This window comes from Zophobas morio, unplaced genomic scaffold, assembly GCF_036711695.1.
Source record: "Zophobas morio isolate AGI-343-1 ecotype UQ-CSIRO unplaced genomic scaffold, CSIRO_AGI_Zmor_V1 ptg000024l, whole genome shotgun sequence".
Classification (NCBI taxonomy): Eukaryota; Metazoa; Arthropoda; class Insecta; order Coleoptera; family Tenebrionidae; genus Zophobas; species Zophobas morio.
Window position 1 is genome coordinate 17625195 of NW_026972129.1, and position 22957 is coordinate 17648151.

Genomic DNA, 22957 nt, shown 5'->3' on the forward strand with positions numbered 1-22957 from the left:
TGCGTTTATTTAAGATTTTTTCGGTCACTGAATAGGTCAGGCTTATAAACACAAAAATCCCTAATTTATTTCTTTAACTATATCTTATTAATTCACATAATATAAATTTACTTACCACTTTACAAAATGTTTGAAATAAAGTGGATGTTTCTACGATCAAATTTGAGGGTTATAGAACGTACTTGACTTCAAAACTACTACCTGTATAGGAAATAACTTGCAGAAAATTATAAACTTATTTGTAGCGCTTCAGATTTCTTCGATAATAAAGACAACTTACGTTTCTTAACTTTCTTATTGCTGTATTGTGTAAACAATAATCCCTTCTAAAGAGCTAAAACGAGCTTATTTCAATTTTAAATTGATATTTAAGTGCCAAAAAGTGCAGTTCAATTAATTCCGAATTTTCTGTGTTTATTTACTCTCCATATATTTACATTTAATATGGCAGCCAGATCGTGAACGGATATTAACTTTCAGAGTGATTTTGGTAAAATACATTTTATACCTAGCAGTACCAAAAAACCTTGACGCAATTCGAAATATGTGTACATTCTCGTGTCAATATCGGTGTCGGTGTAAGTACACACCTCAACAAACGACAACACACAAAATAATTCAAAGTCCGCGTTATTTTCAATATTGTTTGCACACCTTTCCTTTATGTTTCCATTTGGCAGTAGTCGAGTTGATTCGGTCTGAGCAGGTTAAAAAAAAACAGTAAGGAAAAGAAGGAAGAAGAACCGAATGATGGAACGTGTGGGTAAAAAGTAGATAAGTAGTATGTAGATGTGATGGTGCGTGTATGCGTTGGGGTGTACCTAATAAGCAGCTCTCTGAGAGTGGCTTCATCGTCCTCTTGTATTTCTTTCTTCGTCTCATCACGCGCTGTTCGCGGGCGCGTCGGGGTGTGCGCAGGGCGGCCGCGGGCGGTCAGCTTGAGCGTCTCCCTTGCTTCGGACTCCGCATCGGAGCCCAGATCATGTTCCTCCACCTCGACTACCTCCGCTGAAACTGAAAACGACGCCATCATTATGCAACTCATGCACGCAGACATGCACAAACTGAGACACTTCCGAATTTTCGTACGGATTAATCGGTTTCAGGCGCACGGTATGATGGAATGTTTGAAGAATATGAGATTTTATTTGGTTAAGTTTGTGTGTGAAGCGCTGCTAGTCAAGTTCAAGGCGAGCGGGAGGGGTTTAATCAAGATGGCACTGACAAGGCGTTGAAGTATGCAAGAGGGAGCAGATGGTGACCTTGGTTGCATATTCATGAATAATTGCATATTTATAGTAATTATTTTTACTAAGTTGAGGCTAATCAAAATTAGTGTGAGTTCAGTCAGTCAAGTTCAATGCGAGCAGGGGAGTTTAATCAAGATGACACTGTCATGACGTTAAAATATGCAAGAGGAATTAGATGGCGACCTTGGTTGCATACTCATGATTATGTTTATCTCGAGTAGGGGGTAATACAAAATTAGTAAGGTTATTGTCGCATCTATAACGACGCGTCCAGAGTTCGAACACGTGACCAATGCTTTAACAAAAAATAAGACAAAGTAAAATAGGACGCAAAATGAATCAAGAAGTGTACAAAGTTGGCTCTTTTGGTGGAGCACATGGAAACGAAAGAGGACAGAAATTAATGAATTTCTGGGAGAACGAAGAGCTGGTTGCTATAAACTCATTTTTCAACAAAAAGAATCTCGGAGAAAGTCGACATGAGTAAGCCCTAATGGATTAACTAAGAAAGCAATAGATTTTATAATGGGCCAGATAAAAACGCAGTGGGAGACGCTATACAACTGAATGTATTTTTAAATGGTGTGATCAGCATTAAGTGAGGGTAAAAATAATATAAAACTAAAAATAGAATGCACTTAATGAGTCACGAGATTAAACATGGAAATGTTTTGTTTTAATTGCTTTAATAAATAGCTATTCATGTAAATATTACAAAAATGTTAATAAAACATGGAAGTGAAGCAAGTTTCAATTCGATAGATCGGATTAGAGTAGATCAAATTCACAATAAATTAGTTCACGTCTTGAAGGAAACAGCAAAATTCTTACTAAGGTGTATTAAAAATAAAGGGCAAAGGTTAACAGTAGAAACAAGAAAGTTTACTGTAAACAGGAGCGAATTTTATTATGAAGAAAAAAGACATAAAACCATAAAAAAATTAAAGAAAGAAGAAACGAAAAACATGACGAACATGTAAAAGAGTTATAGACGGAAAAAAGTGAAATTATTAAGTCTCGAAAAAATATATCTCCAGACATTCAGTTAAAATAAGTAATGAGAGGAATCAAAAGATTAAATACAAGGAAATCATGTAGGATTAGTGCAATCACTTTCAACTCTACAAGCAACCACTTTTTGCTTCCAGAACCTTGGCTACTCAAATGTTTTCTCGACGATTCATGACTCCTAACTACCAAAAAGTAGGTCTCGCGTTTTCGTCTGTCGGTCTGTTTGTCGTCCTTATTTTGTGCCTATATTAGAACTATCGTGTAGCCGATTTAACTTTTATAAAATAACATACTCTTGTACTTGTAGTTTATGAATCCGCCTTGATTTGTTGTATAACAAACTTTTATAAGCGGCCATGCCGACCTCGGAGTTGGAATACGAAAATTATTATCTATATTTTTTGTACATATAGAGATTATCATTATCACAAATAAAATGCCACAAAATCAAATTGTACAATTTTTCAAAAAAGCGGAGAAGTTCTGTCGAAATAATCTTCGACCAATTTTTTAGAGATATAAAATTTGCGGGTTTTGTTCTTATGATAAACCCTTCATGTGAAAATTAAAGTAGGGGTGGATTATTAAATTACAGGACCATGTCATACGTTTCGAAATTATTTCCAAAAACCAAGACGTTTAAGGAAAAAATTTGATCGGATTAAGAAACTATGACTGTAGAAGCTATTTTTTATAAAACTGAAACAGAATTAACACAGCAAAATTTTGACATTGCGTCATGAAATTTTTGGAGGGAATGATTTATGTAGCAGATAGACAGAGAGACAGACGACAGATAGACGACAGACAGACGGAATCACTAGTTTACACTCACACGTAACAAACTTTAAGAAACAGAAACAACCGAGCGCGCTTAGATAAGAATATATTTTAGTTGAGATGTTGAAAAATTACGGAGAATTATACAACCGTATGCATTAACATAGAATAAAACAACGCAAGACAATTTTATATCGAAATATTTAAAGTGGAAATAGAAGGGCATTAAATTGCAGAATGACCGTTTAAATAAAACTTGCCCACGAAATCGAGAAAAAAACAGAAGAAGTATGATTTAAAATAAACACTGGCAAGATAAGAGCGAAACATAGACCACATGCAAGAGTGTATTTTTTTGGGTGCTGGGTTCAACAGTTTTTTTTGACAATAATTATATCTTAAAAAATTGGTCTAGGGTGATTTAGAGAGAATTTCCCTCGTCTCTTAAAAACAATCAAACAAATCTAGGTTTTTCGAAAAATTATAATTTGATTTTGGATTTTTTATTTATTTTATGATAAACCATCTAAAAAATATAGATAATATATATATCATATTCAAAAAAAGACCCGGCGCCTCGCAAAAATTGTAAAATAATTGTGATAAAAATCCCAGGAGGAGGATTCATAAACCACAGGTACAAGAGTATATCATTTCTTAAAATTTAGATAACCTTAACTATGTAATGTAATGAGCGGACATCATCAAATTGTTGGCGGGGATAATTAGACAAATTTTGATTAGCGTTATACCATTTATAACATTACTCCGAAAATAAGTACATACAAAATTTGAGGACAACCGTTAGTTTTAGAGATTATCTATCTATTAAAAATCGACACAGACGATGGACAGACGGAAACGAGAGACTTATTTTTTCGTACTCTAGGGGACATGACACATCGCCAAAACATGAAAGTAGCGAGTTCTCCGATGAACACTATTACAATACTGTCTTCACTTATGCGCGAGAAGTAAACTTTGATTCGGTAAACACTACACTACACTCAACATGGATTCATAAGTAACAAGCGCAGGAATACGTTATTTTATAAAATTTAAATAGTCCTAACATCTATTTGGTAGAATTGTAAGGTGATATGATCCATTTTTTTTTTGGGATGGGAAGTATAAACGGATAAATTTTGATTAACGATTTATTATGCATCAGATAACTTTACAGGTTTGCAAGATTTCAGAGCATTCGGTTTTGCTATTTCAAAGTTACATTATAAAATGTTGTTATATAATTTTCATTTTTTCCCATAAATTTTGATCTCTAGGGTAAAAACTCAATACGCATTCGTAAATCCCAAGTGCATGAGTATGTTATTTCATAAAATTCAGATAAAATTCACTGTGTAAAATTTGGAGATAACGTCATCAAATTCTTAAAGAGAAATGAATTTGGTTAGCATTTCGCTATCTACACCAATCCAGTAGTTTCGGAGATTATCCATCTAATAAAAACCGACACAGACGACAGACGGCAGACAGGCGGTAATGGGATTCCCATGTTTTCGTAATGTTGGGGTCATAAAATGTCGAAAAAACATAGAAGTAGCAGTTCGCCCCATATTATTTCCTATAAGTGATATAAAAATGGATTGAAAATTGAAAGCCTTTTTTTTTTTAAATAGGGAGTCCGATGGAGTGCTTGTGTAGCGTTTGCGTATGTAACACAGGATTTTTATAAATTATTTTTGGCTGAGAAATTTTGAGCGTAAAGTTCAGCCGGGGTCAATCAGACTTTCCAGTAAATTTCGTAACGAACAACCATCAAAGTTTTATTATTCAGAGACATATTTTATAAATTTTACAACGCTTTTTAACCATAATCTTTTCGAGATGAATCGTAAAATTGCACCAAACCTAATTCTTTTCCCTCAAGTAAAGGGTCGTTAAGAAAAATCGAAGATGGAGCTGCTTTTCCTTCACTATTGTTAAATACACATTTTCTTATAATTTATAAATTCGTTTTCAGAAATTGTATTACTGTATCATTTAGATAAAAGTAGACAAGTTTAAGAGAATATGATGATTGCAAATAAAATTTGTTGAAAAATGCATGGATAAAGGTAAACAAATTATTAAATCGTTTTGAAGGAAAAGAGAGCGTTAAAAATGGTGGATGCGCCGGGATAAATTGTTAACAAATTTTAATTCTTTGTTAGTTAAGACATCAATATGGGGGAAAAGCCATAGTTTTCTCCCCTCTCCTCTTTAATATCGACTGGAGTGGTGTTTACATGATTGCGACATATAAATAATATTTTAGACTATATTGGTGTATGTGCATCATATTTCGGAGATGTTCGACGTTAATAAACTGCTCGTTGGTTTCTGTTTTAAATCACAGAAAAGTTACGACCTTTAACTCACAAGTGAGTTATAAATTTTTATCTCACTAGTGGGTTATAAATCATTTTGTTTGTTTAAAGTCATCAGATGTTGTTTTTATTAGGTGTTGACTGAAAAAAATATTCATAGATAATCTTGACGCTACCCCGGTGCGGGATAACAAAGAAAGAAAACAACAATGTGGCTCGTAAAGCTGGAATTGTTTTAATTTTCCGATGGAATTTGAAACATGGCAAAAAATGTTACGAGACCCATGGCCCCTCGCCTACTATGCGGAATGAGCAATAAACGCGATTCCCACGGCGACGGCGCTAATGCTTATCGGATGGTAGATAACAGTGTGCACCTGGGTTCGATTCCCGGAGGCCCCGCTCGCCGACTGATTAATGGAGCCAAGTTTCTAGACCACCGTAATGATAATTAATATATAAAGTTCGGGGGTCAGTTATGGGCAGCACTTGGCGAAGGGGAGGTTACTTACCGCAGTCGCTTGTTACCGACCCAAATCCGATACCGGTAGCAAATATTGGAACTAACACTTAATCGGAACAGACTGCCGACCGCACCGCCAATAATAAAACCCTAATCGAGATTAAACGTCAAAAAAGAGGACTCAACCAACACCGATTTATCTCGCCACCAGATTATAATTATACGGACGGCAGATTGTATCGGCGCGTTTTGTTGTGCGTGTCTAACAACAAATTGAAAAGAGGTTTTTGTCGGAAGGGGTGGGCAAAAATGCGTTTTTTGTGTGGTCAACCGGATCGAAAGAGGTTTTGGGCGTATTGTGAAATGCGGTGGCGGAACAACCACCCTCGGTTGACGGTTGTGTAATTGTAATTTTTTTGTAGGACTCGTCAAATAATTCATCCCCTACATTCTGAGCTTTTTATTTGGTTACGTGATAAATCTATAAAAAGGATAATCCGGCAGGAGCAGCGCCGGATGAGCTAGTTTTCCGTAATTTCGTATTTATGCGCTATTTTTGTCAGAGCAACACGATCCTGCGTCTATAGTTTGTCGTTTCCATTCCGCTTTTTATATGGAAGCACAAAAGAATGAATGTTATAAAAATACTTTCATCGGTCCTTTAACAGATCTGAAATCATCTTTTTTTTCCCTCTCGACAACAGCGTGTAGAAGAAATCTAGTTAAAACTTGTGGGGGAACACAGTGTAATTATTATAAACACATGTTAAAACCTATTTAAATTTAGTTTTGGCGTTTCAAAAGATGGTGCGCCCTAACCGCGCGGACATAGTGCATCCCCCCCCGCATACTGCACATCAGTCGCCCGGGTCTCCTGCGAGTACCCAATTATGTGCTGTAATAAATAAATAATTTTCACATGGTTTTGAAAAATATTGCAAAGTGTGTCACATCTGTTTTTTCTATGTTTGTGATTTTTAAGCTAAAAATGAAATTCGTTAGTCAATTTGTGTTTATTCGGCTACCATAAGGTAGCAGTTAACTGCCACTTGTCGCATCATTTTGAGTTTAGATGTTGTTTGCAATTTTAATTGTCGAAATGGGCAAAGCGGGCACTTGTCCGGTTTGTCCTTCTAGTGTATTTACTAAATATCTATAGTTGTTTCGAAAAGAAGAACAAAGGCAATGTGGAGTCTGTGAAACAAATTATAAAAGAAGAACTTGCTGAAGATAAAACGAAGTCTAAGAAGTGAAAAAACCAAAAAGAAAAATACGAGATATATAGCTTTAAAAAAATTATGTTTCGAATTACCAAACTTCAGTCCAGGGGACCTTCATATTTATATTCATATCTAGTCTACAGTTTTTACAAAAAAAAATATATATATATATAAAGTTGAGCAACTTTTACATCACACTTTAATCGGCACATTGATGCATTTTTTGACGAAGTGCTGAAGAGGTTTGCATTTTGAGATAGAAGGTCCTCTGGGGAAAAGTGTCAGCTTTCTTTTGATACCATTTATAATCCTAAAACAATCCATGACTGAGGTAAATAACTCTCGAAAAGTCAAAATCTATTAAAATGAGCTTACTTAACTTCTGGTTTGGTTGCAGACTTCAGTATTTCTAAAATGCAATTCCGGAAACCCCGACAATGTTCTCAATGTATTTAGTATAGAGTGAAACCGAACCAGGCGCCAACCTTAACCATTGCCTGGTTTGCCCTAGCTGAATGCCCGCTTTAGGCCTCCCCGTAGGGCAAAGCGGGCAGTTGTAAAGATTTAGTTATCTGCTTCAAACTTTTTTTTTAATAAACTTTCTTCAATTTTAGTTATGCATCATTGAAAAGGGTTAAATCAAGCATTATAATATAAAAATTTAAAAGATCTAGATTATCCATAAACTACTTTTTTTAATATTTTTCCTTATGGTGCCCGCTTTGGGCCCTCTTCCCCTAATGCATATAAAAAAATACTCCTTGTTCGCGTCTTGTTGGTTCTAGTAGCAGCACTTATTGCATGGACAAAGCATTCGTGCAAAAATATTTATTCAGAAGACTTAAATAAAACGAAATAAAAACCCGTGTTCTTGGTATAAATTATTTTGATAAAAATTGCGTAATGTGTGATGACTGCAAAATAGCACTTTAAATCATAAAATGCGTAAAATTTACATTAATGAAAAGTCTCCCTGTCCACATCGCTGTTATTGCAATGTTATTCTACGTGTTGTGGGCTAGATTACAGTGCAATTCCTTCCAGTTACTTTGATTTATTATTACTGTTACTGTTACCAATGTTATTAAAAATATTAACGGTTGCTTCCTGTCCTTTAGAAGTCACGATAGGCCAGTGGGGCTTTAGCATGGCACATAACCATTAATTTAGTTTCAAGTATTAATTTTACATAATTAATAGATATTTTCCCTTCGTGAGACGTTCTTACTCAAATTGGAATGAAAAAGTTGCGTAAATTTTTAACCAAATCTCGTCGACATACTTGTCTAAACAACTTTGAATTTGCTTAGCGAAAAGAAAAAGTGTTAAAAAATGATAATTATGCAAAAATATTTAAATATCGGAAAAAAGGGTCCGTCAAAAAGTATTTTTTTTCAGATATTCAGTTGTAAAAATTACACTATAACGTGTAATTTGTCACTAAATTTTGTTTTCTATACAAATAATCTTTATGAAAACTTAAGACCAACTTTTTCTCTCTTGGGTTGTTCAATACATTTTCAGGATGCAATATCTCCATTATTAACAGACTTATTGTTATAAAATTACTCTGGAGAAATTTTTCATCACGTGTATTTAAAAATGATTAACGCATACAACCAACCCAAAGGCGTGAAATTTTGAATTTTGACCAATAGCAAACGTTTTACAGCGATTAAACACGACTTTGCGTTTAATCAGTGTAAAACTTGGCATTTTAAAAGCCACAATTTTGCCAATCAAATAAAAATGTAATTACGGATTTTGTTTTATGCATTAATGCTTGGAATATCACTCCGTGTCGGTGTTTGAACTTGTGATATTTTCCAATGTCTTCGGGATAAGTTTTTCATTAATTTATTAAATGATTACTTCTTATGACATTATATACGAATATCTCAGTAATTTATGGAAATTTCGGCATGCGGTTTTCACTATTTTGTTGCTTTCAACCTACAAAATTCTATAAACTGTAAAAAACATTCACGACTTTGAAATACTGTATCTCATTTCCTATATAAAAAGCCTATAATATTTCTTTTGTAATGTCTAGAGTTTCGTAACCCGAAAACAGTGGTGGAAATCACATTCCGAAATTTCCATAAATAACTGAAATCTTTAGAGGTGTATGAACAAAAATTTCACCAAAATTTTGAGAATAGTTATAATGTAAATGAAAAAATTTGTAACCAAAAAATAGATAACCAGATTTGAATTTTCCTAAACATCTAAAGTATACTACATTACTAACGTATCAATCAAAATTTATAAATAAATTTATGTCTATCTGTCTGTTTGTCTGTTTGTCTGCCGTCTGTCTGCGTCGATTTTTTTAATCAGATAATCTCAGAAATTACTGGACCGATTGTTGTCAAATTTTATATTTATATTAGGAATATCGTGTAGATGCTAAAACGAACGGCAAATTTTTGCCTAATAATCCTGCCAACACTTTGTTGATATCACTTCAAATTTTTCATAATAAGTAATATTTAAAAATGAAATTTGACTGAGGGAATAAGATAAAATGAAAGGAGGTGTAGATGAAATTGGAGATAAACAAGTTCCATATGGGTATATTTATAGCGAGTTCTTCTAAATAAAATTTTGGTGGGATTGTGAAGTAAGAGGTATAATAAATACATACTTAAACAATTTTATCGATAAGTTTATTAGTTTCGACACGATGTAATACTAACAACAAGTTACTGTATTTCCATAATTTCAGAAAAATAACATCCGTTATTATTGACTCAATCAATAAAATAAAATGATTCATTATTAATTTTTTGAAACATCGTGCATAAGCAATTAAAAAAAAATATACCGATAAACCTATTATTTTGCGTATATTAGACAGGAGCTATTTTGCAAAATTCTGAGATAACGTCATATAGTTTTTGAAGTAGGTGAACAGAAGATCAGTTTAATATAAATATTTTTGTACATTTTTGTTTTTATAAAAATGTAGATATCTAAAAAAAAAGTGTAGGAACATGTTACTTTTTAAATTTAAATGAAATTTAGCTAGCAAAATGTTACCATGAGGTTGTTTGTGGGGATGATCAACTAAATCGAAATTTAAAATTTCAAAACACTCAGTCAGTAATTTCGGACAATAAAATCGTTAAAAGACTCTGTCGTCTATCCGACGACAGACAGACAGACAACGGAAACGGGAGACTTTTTTATATTTTAGGAATTATGAAGTGTTCACTGCCATTAAAAGAATGTGGAAGTTGTCATTTATTTTCGATTGCTCAAGTAAAAATTTTAATTTTGTTCTAAAATATTTGGCTATTAAAATACCGTTTAACCTCTCCTAAAGTTTTAATACTGAATTTGTCTTCATTTTTTAGTTCTGGGGCAGTAGAAAATATCGTAATGAAGTCATTTTGAAAAATATCAAATTTCAAAAAACAACATGTTTCGCGTTTCCGGTGTCTGTTTATCCGTCTAACGATTGTATTAGAATACACAAATCCCTCTGTTGTAGTACATCTGATTAACTTTTTGTTTTTTTTTTTTTTAGTAAGCCGATAGTTAAATTCACCATATTATTTATACCAACTAAATATGTATTAAGTGTTTACTAGAAAAAAATAACAAAGTTAACGTCGGATACATAAAATATTATCCACCCCATTCAGAAAGTTGACGAGTTTACCATAGTGAAATATTGAATATATCTTTATGTAATGAAGCTTCTAAAAAACTAGATCTGGCAATGAAATAGTCGTTGACACTAACAAACAGCTGTAAACAAGTTGTAGTGGACTGAAGTGCAAAGACTCTTTGAATCAAAACATTTTTTTGTTGGTATTTGTTGAGGGTTCAAGCAAACATACGCTTGTTTATATGTACATAACAACATAAAATGCATAAGTTTGTCAAGTTCGGGTTCGTTCATTTATTATGAATTTATGACACATAAACTGTTTGTTTGTATTTATTTTCGAATGTCAATTCTATTCATTTAGTCGCTTGCATGCAAGTATTTCTTCGAAATACTGCACCTTAACGTAAATCATAATAGACGTTCATTAAATATTCAGTGACTGTGTATTTGTTTTCTTCTTTGAATATGTCGATTCGGTTTGTTATGCGCTGCTTTTCGATCGCATTCGCAGGTGTTTATACATTGAAGATAATTTTGTACCCGACTTCTTAACTCGTTAGATTTAAGAACACATAGCCAAAAGAGAGTTTCTGAGACTCTTCACCGTAATAATGATCACCTTAGAAACTACCTCCGTGTTGTGAGAACCGGATTCCTTCCTTCGTGAAAAAACAACGGTGTTTATGCCAAAGTAAAAGTAAAATGAATGTTTACCAAGCAGTTTTTGTATTTTTGCAACGTTAGAGGGTCAACATGGCTAACGACTATGAAGTTTTTCGAAGTTTTCAATGTAACGACCAATAAACTTCTTTCATTTCAAACACTAAAAATGGGCGTCGCTACTGAACAACAACAGTTTTCCGTTGATTAAATGTATAGAGTGATTTCGCTAAAACTTCCAAATTGCTATAGGCGCGTAAATTACGCCTTCGAATATAAATTGTTTACGCATAAGTAACTAAATTGTTTATCTTTCTCTAAAGTAAACATGTCTGGAATGAGAAACGCGGATAATTGATCACGAAAATGCAAACTAAAAATCACGTTATTACCAACAGTGTTTTTACAATAGGTTTCACGTATCCGAAACTTTTTCGTCTTATGGTAACTAGTTGGGTTCACTCAGGTGATGTCTTCACGTGTATCCATTATACAGATAACAGGATAATGTTATTCCTAGTAAAACTTGGGAACTTTCCGAAGCCATTTGCAACGATGTTGCTAGTAAAGCTAATTATAGTTTAAACTAAGTTATAGCGTTTTTATTGTACTTCCAAAATTAAAGCAGCCATTTACATCACGGAGGGTATAACGGGATCTTCACTTCTCCTTAAAGAGTCGAAAAACAAAAAATAATTCATATTTGTTCTGACTGCGGGTCTGTTCATGTAAATTAAAAATAACACGATTAACACGGTGAAACAAATTTTGGACTTCATGACAGGTCAACTTACAGGAAATTGGTTCAGACTCATTATGAGTATTATCGAGCGTGTCAATTTTATTTATGGAATTGGAGCTTTTTCACCACCGAAAATAAATACATCAAGTGGTTAAACACTCAATTCAGCTTGTTTTATTATTTGTTAACGCATTTTTACCTCTTAAACCGTTCTATTTTTCAGTCAATAACCGAGTTATATTTTATTTTATATAGTTCGAGGGATTCTAAAATTTGGCTCTAATCTCTTTCTCTTTTACCGTTGTGAGTGGCTGAAGACAAAAAAAAAATGTCCATCAAGTGACACCTTGAAGACGTACGTTTTGTTGATCTCACCTTATAATCACTTCCTGTGTTATCTGTTCTGAGTACAAGCAATGTAATTATGAATATACGCTGCTTAGAATAACACTCCTACACATTGTCAACATTCACCAAGTTTTAGAATGAATAAATACTAATGAAATAACACGCATTTCCTCCTAATTTATGTTATTAATGATAATTACAACGAAAATTTACTTAAAGTTCGCTCCACATTTCCGGTTTTAAGATAATAACTTGCATGGGATGAAGTAAACTGAATATTATTAGCACCTGAAGTCATGACTAACTTACAGACGTATAGGTAGTCCAAACAAACATAAATTTACATGAGAAGTTGCATTCAAAATTAATGTTGTAGCAATCCTCTTTAAGTATGTTTAAAAATTGAACAAATTTAACCAAAAATTTGTATTGAGACAAAGAGAATATCATGTATTGTCACGTCTTGTGCTGCTATTATTGACGTTTGGGCCACGAGGTGAATAGCTGCGGGATTTAATTTAGCAGAGTCACTGCGTTAGAGCCGGCTACTCTCTAAAGTGGTATTTGCTGTACTGTAAATGAAATAATCTACAAAACTGTGTCAACCGATAACTTCATCTAATTCTGGACAGCAGGTTCATCAAAGTTTTTGTTGGTATGTCATTAATGGTGAAGGCCAAAAAGGAGGAATCTATACAATTTCTGTGTTAGTGTCCATTTAACTCCGTTTTTATCACTAAATTTAGACTTAATGGAAACGTGTGAAGACTGAGTAAATTAACTCTTGTATTATTTGATGCTACATAAAATGACAAAAATTGACTCTTCTTTGATGTTCTATGATGTTTTAAACCATTAAGAAGCAAAATTCTTAAACGACTGACGAACTACTACACGAAACGGTGCTATAGTTCCTACTAAACAATTACACAAACTACTAAGAAGTCAGAAAGTTGAAAATATGAGTGAGACATTGACACTTTATAAAAAACAAAAGAACAGTGAAACATTTAAAAGCCAGCAGAGAAAATGCAATAATAGGCATCCAACAAAAGAACGATCATAAGTGAAAATAAAGAAAATAGAAGCGATTCAGCACATGTGATGCGAATGTGCGTTTGGAAATATAAACACTCTAAACTGTTCCGTTTTCCATAAGAACAGTCGACGAAGTTACGATAAAATAAAGAAAACGTTCGACTAGATTGAAACTAACTTTCAACTATTTTGGTTTTGGGGAATCTCGATGAATATTAATGAATCATCTGTAACAGTGTTATTGTGTAGTCTTTTTCTGTATAAGGTTGGTTTGCGTATGCGGAGAGAAGGAAGACCTGCCAACTCCTCCAAACTTCACTAACGCACCTTCGGTTTGAAGGTGTTAATTATGGGTAGCGTTAGGGCACAATTACACGACTGCGCGTTTTCCAAGTCGAGCTCGATAAATGATAAATCACGTCGCATTTACATGTTATGACTTCGTTGACCGCCAGTGGCGGTTGACGAAGTTACGATTGCGAATTATTATTTGCCCAGCTCGGTTTGGCACACGTGCAGCTGTGTAATCGGCGCTTTAGAGATAGCGTGGTGTAGTTACCTGTATGTTGGGAGCCGGTAGTGGTGGTGAGGGTATCGACGGACTCGCTGGCAGCCGGAACGGTGGTAACGACTGGGTGCTGATGGTCGTGTCGGTGGTGCGGGCCGGCCGACTGTCTCATCGGTACTTGGCGCCCCGCCGGACTGCCGCCCCTGATCTACGGAGCTGTGTACACCGCCACCGGTTAGTAAAGGGACTTCCACGCCACATTATCAAAAGTGGTACATGCACATGATGGAAGTTGGTGAGGGTGAAGAAAGGGACCACTACCAACAGCATTGATCAAGAATAGAGTAATAGGGAAAGACAGTGATGACCATGATCATGACAATATATATTACAGCCGATAATTGTCAAATTAATGATGAGTCGATTTCCAGTAAAAATATAACTCCTGATCAGAGCAACAGTTCAGGTTGTATCTGAAAAATTGCGTTTACGTTCTTTGGAAGAAAGTAGATGTGTTAAAAGCATTCCTATTTAGGGCAAAGTAGACTTCGTTCATTTTGAATGAACGACTACTTGACTACTTCTATTCACAATTTGATAGTAAAATCACCTGTATTTCTTAAAAGAAGTAGACGGAGTATAGAATGCCCGTTCAAATAATTCACAATTCTTTGATGTATGTTCGAATTTTCTTTCTAATCATTGTAAGAAAAATTTCTCTTCCAGACTTCCTAACATTTCAATGAAAATATGTCATCGCTGGCAATGCTAAAACCAATAAATTATTTTTTTTGACGATTTTGTAAGAACATTGCTGATCTTTTTTTTTTATTTTTCGAATTTCCTTTTGGTGTTAGTATTGTGAAATATTTTTTTAGTTTATATTTTATCGAACAAAATACATAAGCTTTCTTTGTTAATCCTAATCACGTGAAAAAAAATATTTTCCAAGTATACATGGTCCGAAGAAAATAAGAACAAGGTCGCTAATGCTTAAAAATTCGTTTTAGATTCTGAGACAGAACTTCCCTATCAGCTAAAGGACAATCAAAGAAATCCAGTTTTTTTAGAAAAAACAAAGTGCCCGGTAAGGAGATGGAATTCGTGACTTCAGCATTATTCGCACTATGCTCTAGTCTAACCGACTAAAACAATAAGAACTTGCTTAATGTTCACTTTATATTCTAGTATAAAATATTGTTATAAAATTTTAACTTTTTACAAAAATGTGGATGGCTATGGTAAAAAATCAAGGCCCATTTATAAACCACAAGTACAAAAGTATGTTACAATACAATTTACATTTATTATGGAAAATTTTGAGACGACGTCATCAAATTGTTGGTGGGGATGATCAGAGAAATCTTGTTAGTGTTTCATCTTCAACAGGATTAATAAACTGTATAGTGTATAGTATATAGTAGTAAAGATGGGAACGGAAAATAATTAGGAGAAGAGTAGGAGAGGAAAGGACCGAAGAAGAATACATAAATATAAAGACATATCAAGAACCTAAAATTGTTGATAGCATAAGTTTAAAGAGATTGCAGTGGCTTGGTCGTATCAAAAGAATACAACAAGATAGAACGGTCAAGAAGATAGTTTGGACACAACCGGAAAGAAGGAGGAAGAGAGGGAGGCCAAGAAAAAGACGGAGAGAAGCAGTTATGAGAGATCTGAGAGAAAAGGAATTGACGAATTAGACAAGAATAGAGCTAAGAAGAGAACATTATGGAGAAACAACAAAACTGTGAGCCTAAAAAATCCTGTTGATAGCCAATTTATTACAATACTGTCTATAAGTATTTAGTTATCACTGTTTAAGTTTTTTGATAAACTAATCGACTGTGGAGGGACATATCTTCATTTTTTTGATGAATGCTCTATACGTAATGTGTAATTTTTGCTTATTAACTATCAAGAATTTTTCTTTGCTTTTTGCCATATTAATTATAAAAAACAGATATTTCGCAATTTTATCATCAATTTAATCAAAACTTAATTCGAAGTGAAAAATATATCACACCATTTTACCTCGAATTTTCAAAAAAATGTCATGTCCGAACATTTACAAAAAAATGGCCTAATTCAAAGAAAGATATTAAAAAAGACACAATTAGTAATATGTAACTATTTTATTAAGAGGAGATTTCTTCATTTGAAAAAAAAAAAAACGTTGGTTCCTAAATACTTATGAATAGAAGTATATATACGTATAAAATTTGAGAACAATTGGTACAGTAGTTTCGGGTATTATCTACTAAATATCGATACAAACGATATACAGGTGACAGTTCACACACAGATGACAAACGATAGACGACAGACGGACTGAAATGGCAGACCTATTTTTTCATATTCTACGGATTATGAAATGTCGAGAAATTATGAAAGGAACCGATAATGGATTGATTTAATTACAATACTGAAGAAGGTACCTAGCAACTGTTCAAGCTTGTTCAAGTACTGCACGAAAAATTATGAAAAAAAAATTGAGAAAAAATCTGTTTTAACAGAAAATCTGTATAAATAATTAGTTGACAAATTGCTTTTATGAAAAGAAAAAAACTAATTTGGACCAAGAAGAGAAGACGCTAGACGTTTTTTATTTCTGCTTGCAAAAAGCGATAATTTCCAAAATCTATTTTTTACTATAACTTAGTCTGATGGTGAAAAGTAGCCGTTTTTTGGCACCGGGGGAAACCAACAATAAAAAAATAATAAAAATTATTAAAATAACTAACAAAATCAAGACAAATTCATGAACCACAAGCATAGCAGTATGTTATTTTATAAAATTTATATAGCATGTACTAAGCAAAATTTTGAGATGACATCATCAAATTGTTCGTGGGAATGATTAGGCAAATTTTCACCATCTGCACGATATTTCTAACATACATATGGAATAGTCGGTGCAGTTGTTTCGGAGATTATCTGTTTAATAAAAACCTGACAGATGATAGTCAGAAACGCGAGACGTACTTTTTTGTACTCTACGGTCCATGAAACGTCTAGAAAACAAGAAAGTAGCCATTTTAAACTGTCTTCCCCATTCGGAGACTTTACTCTGTTTATTTTATTTAGAACTAGATTTCTGAAAACACATTTAGAGTCTACGTACTGTGAAATTTTAAATTAGCTTTTTTAGATCAATTGATAATACTAAGTGTTTCCGGTTAATATGGTCGCAAATTCATTACTGCGTGTCAGTAGTTTTTCAGGTCGGTTGTATATTTTCAAGCGGTGTATAACTTGGTGGCCGTATAAATATAAATAGAGAGCTGATGTGGCGCATGCACATGAATAAAAAAATGGAATTCAGCAAATTTCCAACAAAACGCATTTGTCGTGGGGCAAGTATAAAGGGGCCAATTTTAATATTCAAAGTAGACGTCGGTGTCATGATATGTACGGGCGGCTGACGCACACCCAACCTAATTTACACATTTTACTTCAACGCAGCGAATTTCATACACGGCTGGAACGTTTCTCGGGAGCATTTTAATAAAAACCCGACCATATCTGTAGCTGACAGTTTCCTAATAAACGATTACAATAAATTTTAAAGTTCGACAGTCACAAATAGTCCATTAGCATTTGCGCAAATGTCGAAAGGGTGTACCTGTGTTGTGTGGTCGTGAAGCAAGCGGCTCGTTTTAACGTGTTTTAATTACGAGTTGGTTAATATTGCAAGATTTAAAATAAAATTTTGTTTAAGGTTTTTTGATTGTTGTTATAAGTAAAAATCTGAGCTTGTTTCTACCGATTTTGTCAAGCATATTAAAATGCGAGCATCTGTTTTGCGTGGCACTACATAATTCTTCACCTGTCACTCAGCTGCTACAAACGTTTTCTTACAGTTGCTGATCTTTCTTGTAGCAGACGAATTATTATCATCTCATTGTGTATTTCTTTTTTTAAGATCTTACAAGAATTTACTCTGCTCCAGCAAATTTTGTATACACTATCTTTTTTCTAGGCCACATATTTCTTTGAAGGCTAACAAAGTTATTCTCGGGTCGCTGTTTCTGCGTGAAATTCAATATCGTTCACATTTTATTTATATGTGTATGTTGTAAAAACCCGCTTGTTAATTTGGGATATTTTTATTTGGTCTGTAGTTTATATTTTTTGATGTTTGTCTTTTGTTAGTGAACAACTTAGAAGACAACATATTTTTATATATTCTGATTAACCTCTTCTTTACAATCACAGTTCATTTTTGAAATTCAGATGCGACGTTGCCACGTTATTCCAATTTTCCTGAAATTTGTTAGCAATGGAAGAGTTCATAAAAAATCGCAATAGGGTTATTTTCGAAATCCTTGTTACAATATTTTGTGTAGGGATAAATAAAGATACACGCTTTGTTGTGGTATATATAAAATTCAGTCTTATTATACAGTATTTATAAACGAATTTTAAATGATTACAATTTTCCCATATCTATGTCAAATTTTTCAAAAGAAAAGAAAATTGGAATGGAGTGACCACATCGCAGGAAATTTAACAATAAATTACAGTTAAAAGCCTAGGAAGAGAACAATGACAGTATGTAAAAATATACAGGGTGTGATACTCAAAAAAACTAACTAACATCCAAAAGTTCTTTTTTCGTTGGATCTACTTTTTGTGATTTTTCAAAAGGCAAAATTTGGGAAGATAATATTTGCTTTAATAGTAACTCAGATGAAAATAAATATTAATTTCAGTTTAAACTTAGAACGACGGCATAATAAATAATTAATGTACTGGAGACATTCAAATGCAATGATTGCAAAATCAATCTTTAAAACCAATATCCATCTTAAACTTTAAAATATTTGTCTGCGTCCTGACATTCCTGTCTAAAATATATATTCGATATAAACATATACCGGGTGTACGATCAACCAAGCTCAGCCCTATGAAAATTCAAATTTTGATTTTTGAGTTTACGGAACTGTGATCCAAAAATACAACGTTTCTGCGTGGTTAATAATAAGTCTTGGTAAGAATTAATTGAAAAAAATGTTTTTAATATCAAAATGCCATTAAATCTACATACAATTTCAGAGACTTTTATGGCAGCCAGACATACGATTTTAATGATTTTTCTTTGGATGAGGTAGTTAGATACTCATTTAAAGTCCATCATAATAAATATTTAAAGACACAGTTGAGTTAAAAATATTTTCAAGTTAATGAGTTTCTTAAACAATTATTATTATATAGATTTGTTCTATGGATATTTTCCACGTATATTGTTGCTAAACTAATGTATGACATTCAAAAAATCAATGGAAATACAAATTTTCTTTTCTTAGTTTTGAGGATTGTATGCATCTTAACTTTTTTGACAATAGTGGCCATGAGTTATCAAGAAATTCTCCGAAATTTTTCTAAAATGACATATAGCACTTAATCCAAATCACTTTATAAATTAATCACCTCCGGTTGATTTTAACTACAATTTTCATCTTGTCAAATTACCGTATATTTAAAAGTTTCACTTGAAAATGCAACGATCAAAGACAAACTTTCAAAAATCCATGGCTGTTTTTGATAGTGTTTTTATTGTTCCCATATGGTCTTAGTTGGTCCCCGATGGTTTCGCTCCCGCTGTTGTAAATATACTTTTGGCATCTAAAATCCTCGACATACGTATTTAGGGAAGCGTTATTCTCGATCGTCAATTGTTTTTTGAAATTAATGACTGCACGCGTTTTTCTACCAAAAATTGACAAATCATTTCTCTTGGGATAGAGTTTTTTTTTAGAATTTTTTGTAATGTAGATTGGCATGATTTCGCCAAATTATCCCCACCAATAATGTGATGACGTCTCAATTCAAAATCTGGATAGTAAATCTCATTTATCCCAGATCAAATTTTTGGAAAAAATCAAAACTGTAGAACATTGTACAATTTAACTCTAAAACTGCAAAATCGAATTCTTTGAAATCTTGCGAACGCTTCAATTTATCAGTGCACGATTAATACGATTAATCTAAAATGTACAAAATAGTACATGTGGTTTATTAATGCATTCATATTTTTTATAATTGCTTATACAGACGACTCAAAAAAATGAATGATAAAATAAATAAAATTCTCAAAATCAAATGTTATCATTTTTCGAAAAAACTGGACATGTACTTTACTTCAGGAGCGAGACGAGTTCTAGCTAAATGATCTTGGACCAATTTTTTTCCTTACATAAGCAACTCTACATTAGATAATTCTAATTTTTATTTCGTAGATTGTCGTCTTTATATTTTTTTAACTATGTTGAACTAAAATCTTAAACAAAATGTCAGAAAAGCACTTAGGAAAAGAAACCATTGGGGATGAAAATTGCGGGGACAAAACGGGATGAAAAAAAATTTAACATTATGTCACTGATAGAAATTATCTTAATAATTACATAATCATACTATTAGAAATCATTGCATGAAAAATACCTCTGGCTCTTATGAGGTTTTTGAATACATTTTCATAATATAATATTTCCATTTTTAACACAGACATATTTTAATTATAACCCGTTCACAATTTTCTCTATTTACCGGAAGGGCATTTTTTTAAATACTTTCTCATAATTTTTTTTTATATTGGTGAAATTTCTCGTCACTTATTTTTGAAAATCAGTGTTTCAATTATTCATGGAAATTTTGAAATGCATTTTTCACTACGGTTTTCAACTAATAAAACTCTAGAAAGTATAGGACAGCCGTTGTCGCTTTTTTTTGTCAGAAATGAGATACAATAAAGGCAGTTTGTGTCAAAGAAACAGCTTTTATTGTATCTCATTTCCGACAAAATTATTCGACAATGTTTTTGTTGTAGTTTTCATAGTTTTCTAACATGAAAACAGTGGTGAAAACCGCGATCTGAAATTTCCATAAATAATTGATTTTCAAAGGTACGTGATGAAAATTTTCATGAAAATAAAAAAAAATATGACGACAAACTATTAAAAAACTACCCTTGCGTTAAATAGATAAAATTGTGGACAGTTTATATTTCAAATTTCATAACAATAAGTGTCTTAAAAATGGAGATATTACATTACATACAGCGATTGCAGAAATAAGTAATAATGCCAACAAAATAGCTATTTACATATCACGTTGCAAAATGAATGCTTGTTTCGCACTAAATTTTGAACAACCAAATGTAAATATAGGGCTTTTAAAAATGATTTTCAGGGTGTAGTTAACCAGTTATACGGATGCTTCTGGTGTCTGTCGTGAATCCTTGGGCATTTAGTAACATTCGCATAAAGTGATAGGCGGCACACATCCATGACTTACTTCGACCCTATAATCATTTATAGAAACCCTGTATAAATAAATAAATTATAATTTTGGTCATTTTGAAATCCACAGGTACTACTAGAAATAAAACGGTGAAGGATGAATAAAAATTTCCAAATTGGGAGGAAGACGTTACTTTGAAAACAAGTTAAATATTTCGGAGGCTTCTACGGTCGGAATCAATACATGATCGTTTTCCTGGTTGGAACCGTGTAAATTGAGTCTTTGGGCTCAACGTTTCGCACACTTTCGTAAGTGGCATCTTCAGGAGCAGAGTTAAGAATAAAGCAAAAGAGTAGGGTAATTCAGTATCTCAACCATACCAGAGGCGAAACTCTTTTTCAATTTGTCAAAAATATTGGTTGTAGTAATTACATTTGCGAGCATTGAAATCGGGCCACACAAATCCTGCCACTATTCACATCTGATTTTGAATAAAATTTTCCACCGAACTATATTACACTTAAAGAAACTAAAAAGCCATTAGAAAGACAAAATATTTGTCTTTAAAACAGAGTTACGAAAACTTCATGAAATTGTTTCGCAATATTCTTTTTTGGACAAAAAAAAAGGGAAAATTGTTCAATAACGAAATTTTTTATGTTAACAAAATCAACGATTTAAAAAAGAAAATGATGTTAATATTCGGTATTGCCACCCCTAGCTCTAATAACCGCTCGCATTCATCTATTCATTGACTCAATAAAGTGACGACAACTTCTTGCGAGATATTAGTCCATTCTTCATCAATGCCCATTCTGAGCTCTTGGAGTGACCCAGGAGCCGAGATCCTATCTCTAATTTTTCGTTTAAGTTCATCTCACAGATGTTCTATAGGATTCATATCCGGGCTACGTGCTGGTCAGTCCAAACACGCTATATTTGAATAGTGGTCCGATTTTAATGCTCGCAAGTTTATTTATACTTTGGGGAGTTTTCAAAATATTAATGAAAGATATAAAAAAATATACCAAACGTACGTATTCGTATAATTTATAAATTTCCTGAATACGGTATTGATGAAGTTAATATTCTTTTGCACTTTTTAGTAAAGAGATAGTTGAAATTAATTCTGTAATGCAAATATTTTCGGTAGTCATTTGATTTGTACGTATTTTTAACATATCTGTTAAGTTCCAATTCTTTCAAATCAAGATCTATGAAAAATAGTACATCTTGAAAAATATCAAAAAACATTGTTTTTTTTGTTGAAACGCAAAAGTGACTCTCGTGATCTAAATTACTTTTGTTGTAAGTTACTGTGCCACAGGCACTTGCTGTCACCTTCTTTCATCATAATTAAAAATCCACTCAACCATCAGAAGCTGAGCATCATATCACAGCTCTGTAAATTAATAAAATCTCCATCGAACGGAGTGTTATTGAAATATCGCCCCAGCTATTATTGTGGCCACCCGCTGTCCATATAACAAATATGAAGCATTGACAGTTTGATGTAACAAATTATCTCGATCAATAACGTTCCAGTGACACCAAATCCAGACGAATAAAATAGTCATCATCCTTAGTTGAACGTGACGGCGTTGTCGATGTCATCACTTATCTTGATTGCCTTATAATCCTTCGCGGTATCCGGCGCGTTTAAGTGGTGTTATCTGCTTTGTACTTGGAACTGTAACGTCCCATCAAAGTAACAATTAATTCGTTTTATTACTTTTTCAACCTATA

The 22957-nt window shown here is 33.1% G+C and overlaps 1 protein-coding gene across 9 annotated transcripts in view; it reads right to left on the reverse strand.

The window, feature by feature from the left end:
- Positions 1-22957, reverse strand: part of Glut1 (Glucose transporter 1) — a 337838-nt gene that overhangs the window by 97863 nt on the left and 217018 nt on the right. For 6 of the 9 annotated variants that reach the window (XM_064064022.1, XM_064064019.1, XM_064064020.1 and 3 more), the window contains exons 2-3: positions 14021-14185; positions 822-1014 (exon numbers count right to left, since the gene is read on the reverse strand). The exons of 2 other annotated variants lie outside the window; for them this stretch is intronic. In XM_064064022.1, coding sequence (XP_063920092.1) covers positions 822-1014; positions 14021-14141 — 314 coding nt within the window. In that variant the 5' untranslated portion in view covers positions 14142-14185. Of the gene's footprint in view, positions 1-821; positions 1015-14020; positions 14186-22957 lie in introns of those variants that run through there. One more of the 9 variants, XM_064064024.1, reaches the window with a different exon arrangement.